Consider the following 12,661-nt stretch of genomic DNA (forward strand, 5'->3'; position numbering starts at 1 on the left):
AAACAGAGAGACTGATTTACCCTCAGGACTTCCTTGAAAGTTTTCATGGTGACCGATGCTCAGAGTTTATAACTGTGCATATAAAACATAAAACAGAAATCGAAAATTGCCAAGTATTTCGGTGAGTGAGGTTTTCCTTTTTTGTTTATCCAAATGTTCGGGCCAGTGACACAAGCAGATGGGGGAGGAGGTGAGAACACACTCTTAACATTCATTGCAAAAAAAAAAAAAAAATACTGAAACAAACATCTTCAGCACAAATATTAAACTGCCTTTTCTCTACCGATTGGTAAAAAAATATATTATATTCTGATTTTTTTTTTTTTTCTTTTTAAATTATATGGTCATCCATCCCAGCCGAAGTCCTGGCCGGTCATCTGGTAGAACTTCAAGTTGAACGGCCGATAGAATTCGCGCAGCCTGCGCACCACCTCGCGGTCGATCGCGGGGTGGGTCCTGCCCTTGGTCTTGCCCAGGCAGTGGGGCTTGCTGCTGCCCTCGGCCTTCTTGAGGCAGGGGAAGCCCTTGGTCTTGTTGAAGTAGAAGTGCTTGTCGGTGATGATCCTCTTGAGGCCCAGGAAGTCCTGCACGCGGCCCAGCTCGCCGGCCGGGTCGCTGATGAGCCGCTCCCCGCTCACGAAGAGCATCTGGCCGATGGGGAAGTGATGCAGCCAGTGCTCCAGGTGCTTGGCGTAGATGCCGATCTGGATGGCGCTCCACGACGTGTCGATGAGGCCCGTCGTGCGGTTCTTGAACGTCAAGCTCTCGAAGGTGGGGATGTCGGGCCGCTTGGACAGCGTCTGCGTGTAGTCCGAGATGGCTCGGGTCACCGGGTCCCGCACCACCACGATGAGCTTGGTGTCCTTGGACATGGCCGAGATGCGCGCGGGCGCTTCGCGGGTGACGAAGTAACTGGGTGTCTTCTCCATGGTGATCTGCCCCTCCAGGGTCCTCGGCATCAGGTCCCTGAGGAAAGCAAAAGGGCTTGTTAGAGCCTGAAAAGGGAGCGACTTTCCCTGCTGTACAGGGAGAGCTCATTGCCAAGGAGGGGGGCGTCCTCTAGACTCTGGATAGGGGAGGGTGCTTGAACTGCTGGTGCCCACCCTCCCACTTCCTAGATGGAGAAGTTGTACAAGCTTCTCGGGTCCCTAGTGTATTTATTTATTTTTATTTTTTAGGATTTTATTTATTTATTTGAGAGAGAGAGATAGCGAGAGAGGGCACCAGCCGAGAAGAGAGGGAGAAGCAGACTCCCCACTGAGCAGGGAGCCCGATGTAAGGCTGGATCCCAGGACCCCGGGATCATGACCTGAGCCCAAGGCAGACGCTCAACCAACTGAGCACCCAATCCTCGTGCATTTATTTATTTACGATTTATTTACTTATTTATTTGACGGAGAGAGACACAGCGAGAGAGGGAACACAAGCAGGGGGAGTGAGAGAGGGAGAAGCAGGCTTCCCGCTGAGCAGGGAGCCCGATGCGGGGCTCGATCCCAGGACCCTGGGATCATGACCTGAGCCGAAGGTAGATTCCTAGCCCACTGAGCCACCCAAGCGCCCTTCCTTCCTTGCGTATTTAATAGGAAATAGTAATATCCACCTCATACGGTTGTTGCGACAGTTAAGCAAGTTAAGAGAATATCCTTCAATACTTCAGGAAAGTGCGGGGCACAGAGTAAGTGCTATGTCATTTTTTATCTATTTTTACCAGTAACCCACAATGCTGTCAGAAAATCACCTTCATCAAATCCTTTAGGTAAATTAGACTATCGTAATAAACATGATCATACTACTAGGAAATGGTATTAAAATACCCCGAGCCCATTCTGCAGTTTTCTTACAAACAAAGCACTTCTATTTAACATAATGTCACTGCCTGGTACACAACGTTACTTCTCTAAATTTAGAGTTTCTGAATTTTCCTGTAACAAACAAGACTTATTAAACAATCCATCTTTTATTGAATAACTTGAAACGCCGTCACTACAACAGTCTACAGACTGTGGTTCGTCTAGACATGGGCTCAACTGTTGTTATCATCGTATTTTTCCCACAACAAAGTGAATTCTAGCTCTTTGCTGTTCAAAACGTTCTTGATTCTCTCTGCTTATTTTTCCTGATGAAGGTTAGGATCACTTTGCCCTGTCAAAAGAAAAATATGCCACTGGAGTCTTGATGGAGCAGATGTTCCCACTAGGTCAAGCGAACAGTACCCTACTGAGAACTGGGGAGTCTCAGGGCCAGTCAAAAAGGATGAGCAGGAGAGATAAAACCTATTTATTCTTCCAATTTAAAGGTACTACCATTACACCCACTATTTGATATTATGGCACTGTCTTTTTAATCCCAAGTTTTGTAAGAAATAGCTATGGCTCCAATCAATAGTAGAATAAATGTAGCTGGGGATTTATTTCAATAACTACACCAAATTTGTCCTCTGATCCATTGTGAGAGGAAATCAAACTTCTAAATGTTCTGATAGTGGACTGACTTTTATTCCTGGAATACAAGCTGTTTCCGTTGGACTCTGATGGATTGTTCTTCTAATATCGTCCTGGATTTGGTTCACCATTATTTTGTTCTGGATTTTTCATTCATATTCGTTAATAGGATGTTCCTATAGTTTTTCTTGTGATCAATAGCTTAATCGATTGCTAGAATGTGAATTAATCCACCAATAAAACGAGTTGAGAGAGGTTTCACATTTTTCTCTATCCTAGAGAAGTTAAGTAGCAAATTAATTTTTTTTAATTTTTATTTATTTATTTATTTATTTAAAGATTTTATTTATTTATTTGACAGAGAGAGACACAGCGAGAGAGGGAACACAAGCAGGGGGAGTGGGAGAGAGAGAAGCAGGCTTCCCGCTGAGCAGGGAGCCCGATGCGGGGCTCGATCCCAGGACCCTGGGATCATGACCTGAGCCGAAGGCAGACGCTTAACGACTGAGCCACCCAGGCGCCCCGCAAATTAAAAGATTTTTTACATTTACTTACTTGAGAGAGAGAGAGAGCATGCGAGCGGGGGGGGGGGGGGTGCAGAGAGAGAGAGAAGCAAACTCCCCGCTGAGTACAGAGCCTGACAGGAGGCTCAATCTCACAACTCTGAGATCACGACCTGAGCCGAAATCAAGTCAGATGCTTAACAGACTGAGTCACCCAGGTGCCCGGCAAAATAATTTTCTGTTCCTTAAATTTGGTAGGCATTACCTACAAAGCCATCTTACACTGATGCTTTTGAGGGTAAGGATAGGAAAGAAACAAGATTTTTCAAACATATCTTTTCAGTTTCTTTCATGGTAATTGGTTTCTTGTAAATACCTTGCCTTGATTTTGGCAATTGATATGTTTCTATAAGTCACCCAGTTGAGCAGTGAGTTACATCCTCAGTCTGAACTGTAACTTTATAGTCCCCAGGGATTTCCCGTTTTCTGCCTTTCTTTCTGTTTTCTAGATTCTGTTATCTGTTTAAATACACTTATTTGCATTTTAGATTCTTAATGCTCCCTTTATTCTTTATTTCTATTTATGCTCTGCTATTCTTCTAATTCATTTAACAGGATGCTTCATAGATTTTCAATCCTTTTTCACAAGTAATAAAAGCATTTTGAGGCTATTATTTCCCCCTTTACCTACAAACTTCGTCAAATTTCACGTTTTGATACGTTCTGTTGTCATTTTCATAAATACTTATTTAGGCAATTGCATTTTGTACTTTTTATGTCCTTTTTGGCCCAGGTGTAATCTAGGATTGCTTTTATTTTTAATTCTGATGGTTGATTTACTGCATCTTTACCATAATTTGGTTATGAGTTTCTAGTTTGCCTTTGTGGTAAAATACTGTACTTCGTGTTATGTGAACTTGCCTTTGTTGATTTCCTATAATTTCGTCCCGCCTATACCGTTTGCTAACTTTATATTAAGAAAAATTTCAAACACACCCCCAAGTAGAGAGAATTACAATGTACATCTCTGTACCTTACATCCGACTTCAAAAAAACAACTGGTGGCCAATTTCATTTCATTCATAACCCCCTCCATTTCTACTCTCTCCTCCACAAATGAATTACTTTAAAGTGTGTCTCAGACATCACATCAACTGGTTCGTAAACATTCTGGTTCCCCAACAGGTGTTCGCGAGCATGTGGAGAAGGGGGAACCTTCTTGCACCACTGGTGGGAAAGCAAACTGATGCAGCCACTCTGGAAAACGGTATGGAGGTTCCTCAAAAGGTTAAAAATAGAACTACCCTAAGACCCAGCAATTGCACTACTTGGTATTTACCCAAAGGATACAAAAACGCTAATTTTCAAAGTGATACATGCACACCAATGCTTACAGCAGCAGAATCTATAATAGCCAAATGATGGAAGCAGCCCAAGTGTCCACTGATTGCTGAATGGATAAATATGTGATATATACACGTAATGGAGTATTATTCAGCCATCAAAAAGAATGATATCTTGCCATTTGCAGTGATGTGGATGGAGCTAGAGAGGATTATGCTAAGCGAAATGAGTCAGAGAAAGACAAATACCATAGGATTTCACCCATATGTGCAATTTAAGAAACAAATGAGCAAAGGAAAAAAAGAGAGAGAGAGACAAACCGAGAAACAGACTCTTACATATAGAGAACAAATTGATGGTCACCAGAGGGGTGGGCGGGGGGGGGGGGGCGGGGATGGATGAAACAGGTGATGGGGATTAAGGAGTTCACTTGTTGTGATGAGCACCAGCTAATGTATGGAAGTGTTGAATCACTCTAGTGCACACCTGAAGCTAATATTACACTGTATGTTACCTAACTGGAATTTATATAAGAACTTTTAAAAGACCCATTCTGCTTCCCACTGTCATTATTTTTGGCAAAACTTCCTCAACATCTGTAGCAATAAGCCATTGACCCTGAACTAGTTCAGGGATGCCGGGATTCTCAGATCTTTGCCGTCTTTGATATTTTAGTCTGGTTATGTTTAGTTTTTTCCTTGGGGAAGGACATGATAATTAGATATCTGATTTCTCTTGCTTTTTTGTTGTTGTTTTAAGAAAGCTGCAATTCTTTTTGCAAAAGAACCCTTACTGTCACCCACCCCCACTCCCGAAATATGCCTTAAGCTCTGGGGAAGACTAAGCAGCAACCAAAATTCAGTGTTGCCGCAAGGCAGACACAGATTGCTGTCACTACCCACGTTAACACTGGTGTCACCGCGGGACATGAATTCACGGCCTCGTCACTGTGCATCTCCCCACAGAGAACTGAGAAATGGGCGAGGCCAACCCACTCTGGAAGCTTAGGTTACACGTTTATAAGATGAGCCAGGAGATCCACCCAGACATTGTTGGAATGATTCAGTGAAGGAAATTTGATCAACTGTGTGAAAAACGTTGGGGATAGCAAAAGCAAACATTAAGTATCAGCAAAGTGGTAAGAAAGAATATTTGGTGATTAAAAAAGGAAAAGGAAAAAAAAGGCCACATTCTTGCCTCCTCTCCTGACTTTTAACTGCTTGACCTCCTTTTTTGGCCAGTAAGATAGAGAGAATATACTTCGCTCAGAAGCTACTGGTTGGGGATCTCAATCTCCCTCTCTCTCCTGTCTCAGGGGAACACCCAGATCTCCAGCAGCCCTTTCCACCCAGATTCTGACTGGAGGTTGTGCTGCACGAGAGGAAATCCCACTAACGTCTCTGAAAAAAGAAACCATATTTTACATTCTCTCAATAGAATAAGGGAAAGAGGTATCCAAAGAGGAAACAGCTAAAATGGGATTTCAGAAAAAAAAGCATTAATGACTGTCATCTCTAGGATGAGGAAAACGGGACTGGTTTGGCATGGTCTGGGGGGAGGGTGGGGGTGGGGAGTCCCAGCGAACTGGAAGCCACCTGCAAGCCACCTTTCTTCAAAAAGGAAGAAGTGATAGTCTAAATAAGTCCTTAACGAAGCTTACATTGTAAAAGGACTCACAACAGGATCCTTTAAATAGTCATCTCCTTTTTAATTTCTTTATTCATTTTCTTACTGCAATTTGAATTTCAATGTTTAAAGTAGAGCTCATCTATCACATAAAAGGAAATGCAGGTGTAATTTGGAATACCGTATTTCAAAGTGTTGAGGAGAACTTGCAAACCTGAGTGAGACATATGCTGTGACTCTACTCTGTGTTAGGACTTGGGCCAAATGGGCAGAGAAAAAGCCATCCCAGTACCATGAAAGCTTGGAAGAGATACCAGACAGGCTAAGGACTTGGGCCCAAATGGGCAGAGAAAAAGCCATCCCAGTACCATGAAAGCTCAGAAGAGATACCAGACAGACTAAGGGAGAAGAAAGGTGTGTATAGTAAGACACGTCAAGTTTCCCTAAAGACGGAACAAGTTGGGGTGGGGAGTGAGAAACTCGATTGGATGATGGGAGAGGTAGGTTTAAGAGGCCTTAATTTCCAGGCTAACCGGGTAAGGCTATCCCAACTTCACCTCTAAATAGTGATGAGGATCTGGAGACATTAATAGTAGGTATGGGGATAGATGGGGAAATGGGTAGAAACCAGAATAAGGAAAAATTAGGAAAGCTTTTTTTTTTTTTCCCCCGAGGAAGTCAAAGAATGGTTAAGAAGAGATCTCACAAGCAAATTAAGGATTATTACAAAGTGGGTTGCACACATGTGCTCTTTCTCCCCAAAGAACACAACAGCCAAAAAGTAGAAGCAACCCAAGTGTCCATCAGGAGATGAATGGATAAAGAAAATATACTCCATACACACAATGGAATAGTATTCGGCCTTAAAAAGGAAGGGAATTCTGGCACCTGTTCCAACATGGAGGAAGCCTGAGGACATTCTGCTCTGAGAAATTAGCCCATCACAGAAGGACAAACATTATGTGATTCCATTTATATGAGGCCCAGACAGAAAGTAGAGTTGTGGTTGCCAGGCGCTGGGGGAGGGGGAAGGAGTTGGTTAATGGTACGGAGTTTTAGTTTCGTGAGATGAAGAGTTCTGGAAAAAGACTGCTCCACAATGTGAATGCACTCAGCAACTCTGAACTGTACACTTAACAATGGTTAAGATGGTAAACATAAACATTATGTCTATTTTATCGTATTATCATTTCTTTAAAAAAAAAACAACTCCCCAAGAAGACAAGGTCTTCAATTGCATCAATAGAATTTAATTAAACAAAAGAGCCTTTTTGGTTTTGCAGATAATTAAACATTTAGCACAAGGTACTGAAAGAGGTTTGTGCTATGGTTTTGCTTTCCTCTTGCTAGACCAAAGGGGACTATAATAATTTATGCGATATTGTGGAGCTGTCTGATTAGGAAATGTTTTTTGGCCTGCATCTGCCCACTGCTGGCTGGGTAACCATGAGCTAGTCATTCAACCTCTCCAATCTCAGCTTACTCACCTCACCCAAAAAATCAAGCCAAGGGGCTGGGGAATCTGGACCGTAAGCCATGTTGACATGACCATTAGGGCAGGGAACATACCAAGAACTGTTCTTAAGAAGGTATTTCCAGCTGCCAAGAGAAACCCACCTAGTCCAGATCACAAGGGTCCAGAGGAGGACAGAGCTCCTCTGACATGTTCCTGGGACATCCACGCACCTGTCCATTAGAGACCCTATATGTATGACATTCAGGCAGAACAGTGCCTGGTTTGCAGGCCACGAACTGGCAAAGCCAAGTTATTTGCCTGTTACGGTGGGAGAAAGGGGAGCTCAGTTTTTAAGGGGAATCAATTTCTTCCCATGCCACATGGCACAGTCATTCCCAGAAGGGATCTGTTTGGTAACACTTCCATGTGACCCGGGATAGTGTGCCTCCTAGATGTCCTGGGGATTTCATTTTGGATCCCATGTCACACTGGGATGAATCACTATGGGCCTACACTTATTCAAATAGCTCTCTAGTGGTCTATGGTATAGGATATGGCCAAGTATGAACCATGAGACACCTGCTAAATAGTTCATTTTTACTTAAGCCCTAAGTCACCTGAGTAGTTCATGGTAGGAGTACTAAGGTGACCCAGAAGGCCTTCCCACTGCCACACTGCGGATAGGACAGATCTGCCTCCATGAGAGCGCCTCACTGATAGTCTTAGAGGCAAAACCACCACTGTCTGCATCACCATCACCTGCATGGTCAGGGACACTACCAAGAGGCAGCCCTCGATGACACTCAACAACACAAATGCATTGCACATTCAAAAAAGGATAAAAAAGAACCCACCTCATGTGTTTCACCTTTCGTATTCCTTTGGGTCATGTGCTCTGAACTCCCTCTGCCCTCATATTGTCTTCCTGCTCCCCCACCCTCCCACAGGAACTGCTACTGACCCTCTCCAGAGGTACTTCTTCCTTAAAAAATTCCCCTCCCTCATTGTATTTTTAGTAAATGGTGTTTGGTCAATTGGTTATTCACATGGAAAAATAAATCTTGGTATCTCGCCATGTAGAAAAATCAACTCCAGATGGTACATATAAATATGAATGATAAAATAGTAAAACTTTTGGAAGGAAACCTAGGAGAGCATCTTAATGATTGAGGGGGGCAAATATTTCTTAAGTTTCTTAAAGGAAGAGCCACAAAGAAAAGAATGATGAACCGGACTATATTAAACATAAGAACTTCTGTTTATCAAATGATACCAATAAGAGAGTAAAAAGGCAAACATCAGAATGATAGAAAATATTTAAAACACATATACCTGACAAAAGATTTATATCCATCATACATAAAGAGCTCCTGCAAATCGATGAGTTAAAAAAGCTAGCCATCATGAAAGAAAAATGGGCAAATGTCTTGAATAGGCAGTGCTTACAAAAAACAGTATCCAAATAGTCAATAAATGTATGAAAAGGTACAGCACTTTATTAGTCATCAAGGAAATGCAAATTAAAACACAATAGCAAACACCCAACTGAATGGCTAGAATAAAAACCACATAGAATTCCGAGTGTGGGCGAGGATGTGAAACAACTGATTCTTTGTTGGTCTGGGTATAAATTGGCATAATGGCTTTCAAAAACTATTTGGAACTATCTACCAAAGCTGCACATATGTATACATGTGGCCCAGCAATTTTGCTCCCAGGACTATATGCAATAGAAATCATACATATGTTCATCAAAAGACATGGTCATGAACATTCATAGTTAATCATAACAGCCCCAAAGGCAAGCTCCCTAAACATCCATCAAAAATAGAAAGATATGGGCACTTGGGTGGCTCAGTTGGTTGGGTGACTGCCTTTGGCTCAGGTCATGATCCTGGAGTCCCCAGTTCAAGTCCTGAGTTGGGGGTCCCTGCTTCTCCCTCTGACCCTCTCCCCTCTCATTCTCTCTCTCTCATTCCCTCTATCTCAAATAAATAAATAAATCTTTAAAAATAGATTTATATACGTATATGTATGTATATGTATATATGTGTGTATATATTTTTTGATGATATAAACAGTACATACACATACGTATATGTATATATAAATAAGATACACATAAAATACTATACAGAATTGGCATGAGTGACTCAACACTTGTGAATGAATCCCATAAACACAATGTTGAAAAACACAGCCAGTCACAAAAATGTACATACTATATGATTTCTCTCACCCGAAGTTCGAAAACGGGCAAAACCCACCTACGGTGTTAGATGTCGGGGACAGTGGTTACCCTTGGGGGAATGAGTGACCAGAAGAGGGCACAGGTGTTTCTGGAGAGGTGGGAATATCCCAATCTGTAATGTGGGATTTGTGTCCTTTTCTGAATTTGGTTATATACTTCAATAAAAAGTTTCCAAGACTTATAAAAAAAAAATGGTCCAATTCCCCGTAATTCTCCCAAGAAAAACACACATTTCAAAACAGTTCATTTGCTAAACCAACTACATCTCCAACTCAAAGAAATTTAGATCATAAAGGAAAAGAAGCTGACCTCCCATACGTAGGAATCAGTGGTCCTCTCAATGACCCTTTCCCCTTTGCCCAAGTTATCAGAACAGGAGCCACACCTGGGCCACTGATTCTCACGGTGCTATATGCACGGTGGTGTTCACGGCATCATAGTGGATGTATCTCTAGAGTGTGGGCAGGGGTACAGAGATATCTGAAGACTGCATTATGTTTGCAAACCATTTTAGCAATTGCTTCCTCCTTTAATCTTTACACGGCCCATGAGAGAGAAGATAGGCATCGCGCTCCCCAATTTTTCTGATGAACAGGCTGAGATTCAGAGAGGCTAAGCAGCATGCACTAGTTCCCGCAGTCAGTATATGGAAGGTGACAATGGGCACCCTGGTGCCTGGTGCAAGGTCATTTCCATCGCAATGGACGAGAGAAAGTCAGCAGACGAAAGGGATAGGATGAGAATACAGCGAAGGTGGTTCAATAGACGGAAAACTTGAGAATCTGAGAAAGCTGTCCAGAGGATGGCTGTGAAGACCCCAGCAGAGCCAAACTCTGACCTGAATACAGAGGAAGGAATCTGTCATCAGGGGAGCTGTATGAAGTTAACCGAGATGATTTTAAGATTAAGGATAAAGGAAACCCCACACCAGAGCACCAGCTGGAATGGATGAAGAAAAGAACTCAGGTGGTTAGGAGCGGTGGGAGCTCTTCCAACAGGATCCAAGCTTGAGGAGTTAGAGACCTGGATTCGGGGCGGGGGGCGGAGGGCTGATGTGGGAGAGGGAAGGGTGTTCTGATGACGCTGGACAGCTGAATTATGATGGGAACAAAGCAGTTTTCAAAGAAGATCCCCAAGTTTTACACATAGAAAATGACAGGAATTTTACTAAAACAAACAAACGACCCCCGTCAAAAACAGTTATTTTGAAGAAAGAAGTAGACTCCCCTTTCTCTAAAAGAGAAAAAAATAAGTGTTTCTCTGTTAAGTAGAGTTGAGGCTAATTTTTATTTTTAATTATTTTTTTAAAACATTTTATTTATGTATTTGGCAGAGAGCTTGCATAAGCACGGAAGCAGAAGAGGGAGAGGGAGAGAGAGAAGCAGGGCTTCTGACACGGGGCTCAAATCCAGGACCCCGGGATCATGACCTGAGCCAAAGACAGACGCTTAACCGACGGAGCCACCCAGGTGCCCTTAGGCTAATTTTTAAAAGTTAGGATTTCTGCCTAAGAATTCTGATGAGGGCAAAACATTATTGATTTTATTATAAAATACGACACCGAAGGATCACCTGTGTTTCCACGAAGACAACACTGTTTTATAGGAAACTTAAAACTGGGAATAGGAATGTGGATCCATCTTGATTTTGCTGTTCCTAAACTGTGTGATCTTGAGCAAATCACTTTCATTCTCGGGGCCTTGGCTTCTTCATAAGCAAAACAGTAAGACTATTGTCCTCCACGTCTCTAGGACCTTCCCACCTCCAAGACTCCATGTATGGGGCAAGACTTAAGTTCATTATTAACATGTCAGGCTTACAACTGCACAGCCTCACAACTGCTCTGTTCTGAAGTATGACCCCACTAATCACATCAAAAGATCTGTATAAATCAGGGACACCTGGGTGGCTCAGTCAGTTAAGCATCTGCCCTCAGCTCAGGTCATGATCTCAGGGTCCTGGGATCGAGTCCCATATCGGGCTCCATGCTCAGCGGTGAGTCTGCTTCTCCCTCTCCCTTCTGTGATCTCTCTCGCTCTCTCTCAAATAAAGAAATAAAATCTTAAAAAAACCAAAGATTTGTATAAATCATTAGGCAGGCCAATCTGCATCAACAGAATTCATTTCAAAATCAATGAAGTCTGAAAGAATAAGGTTAGTCCAAAGGAAGGCTCCCTTGCTCTTCCCCTAGCGCTTGGAGGCAGAAGAAAGACTAGAAGTCCAGAAGAGGAGCGGTCTCGAAGCATCCAGTAAGGCAGTGACTAAGAAGAACCCATCTCTGTCCCACACCTCCTCTGTGCCCAAAACATCAAAATAAGATGTCACTGCTAGAAAATGAAGTTTCACAGGTAGGGTTATGTTAACCGTAACTAACACCCAGGGCCACCAAGAATTCAAATGGTGGTGTCTGAAGACCGAAGCCAATGAACACTTACTAAAGCATTTACCGTTGACCCAGATCTGATGTAGATTTCTCGCGTCATTATCAGCAGTGAAAAGCTGGAATTATTAACATAATTTCATGGTTGAGGAGATAGGTTCAGAGAGGTCATGCGACTTGTCCGAACACACACAGTGATGAGTGAAAGGGACAGAATGAAAATCCAGGTTTGTTCAGCTCTAGCGTGCGTATTCTTTGAACCTCCCCAGACACCCAGGTAGCATGAGCAGGACTCTTGGGGTGGATGTTATTGGCCAGTGTCGATAATCTGTCAACACACATGAATATTCAATGCACCACAGAGTGCAAATCATTCTGCTTGGAATCTTGCAAACAGGCAAGAGACAGAACATGTTTTTCGAGAGCTTTCTTCCATCTGGGAAGGACATGCTGCAAGGAAAAGGCCCCCGAGTTGTAACACAAAGGTAATTTACCTTGAGGAGTCAATAAATCTGGCTCCTGCAGGCACACATGTCTATACAACCAAACAGAAACAACGTGTCTGTTTTTAGAAGCCTCCGGCAGCAGGAAATTCTAGGAAAAACATGCTCTTTGCATGGCCCTGGTGAGAAGGTGGCTCCCAGGGGTCCCCGATGGCGT

At 42.9% G+C, this 12,661-nt stretch overlaps 1 protein-coding gene across 1 annotated transcript in view; it reads right to left on the bottom strand.

The window, feature by feature from the left end:
* Positions 1-274: 274 nt before the first annotated feature.
* HS3ST3A1 (heparan sulfate-glucosamine 3-sulfotransferase 3A1) overlaps positions 275-12,661 on the bottom strand; it is a 105,752-nt gene continuing 93,365 nt past the window's right edge. Inside the window, exon 2 of the mRNA XM_064582456.1 lies at positions 275-966. Within this exon, the coding sequence (XP_064438526.1) occupies positions 345-966 (622 nt within the window). The 3' untranslated portion in view covers positions 275-344. The remainder of the gene's footprint in view (positions 967-12,661) is intronic.

Source organism: Mirounga angustirostris, unplaced genomic scaffold (genome assembly GCF_029215605.1).
Source record: "Mirounga angustirostris isolate CCGP_5_RB_7025 unplaced genomic scaffold, mMirAng1.0.hap1 SCAF_17, whole genome shotgun sequence".
Lineage (NCBI taxonomy): Eukaryota > Metazoa > Chordata > Mammalia > Carnivora > Phocidae > Mirounga > Mirounga angustirostris.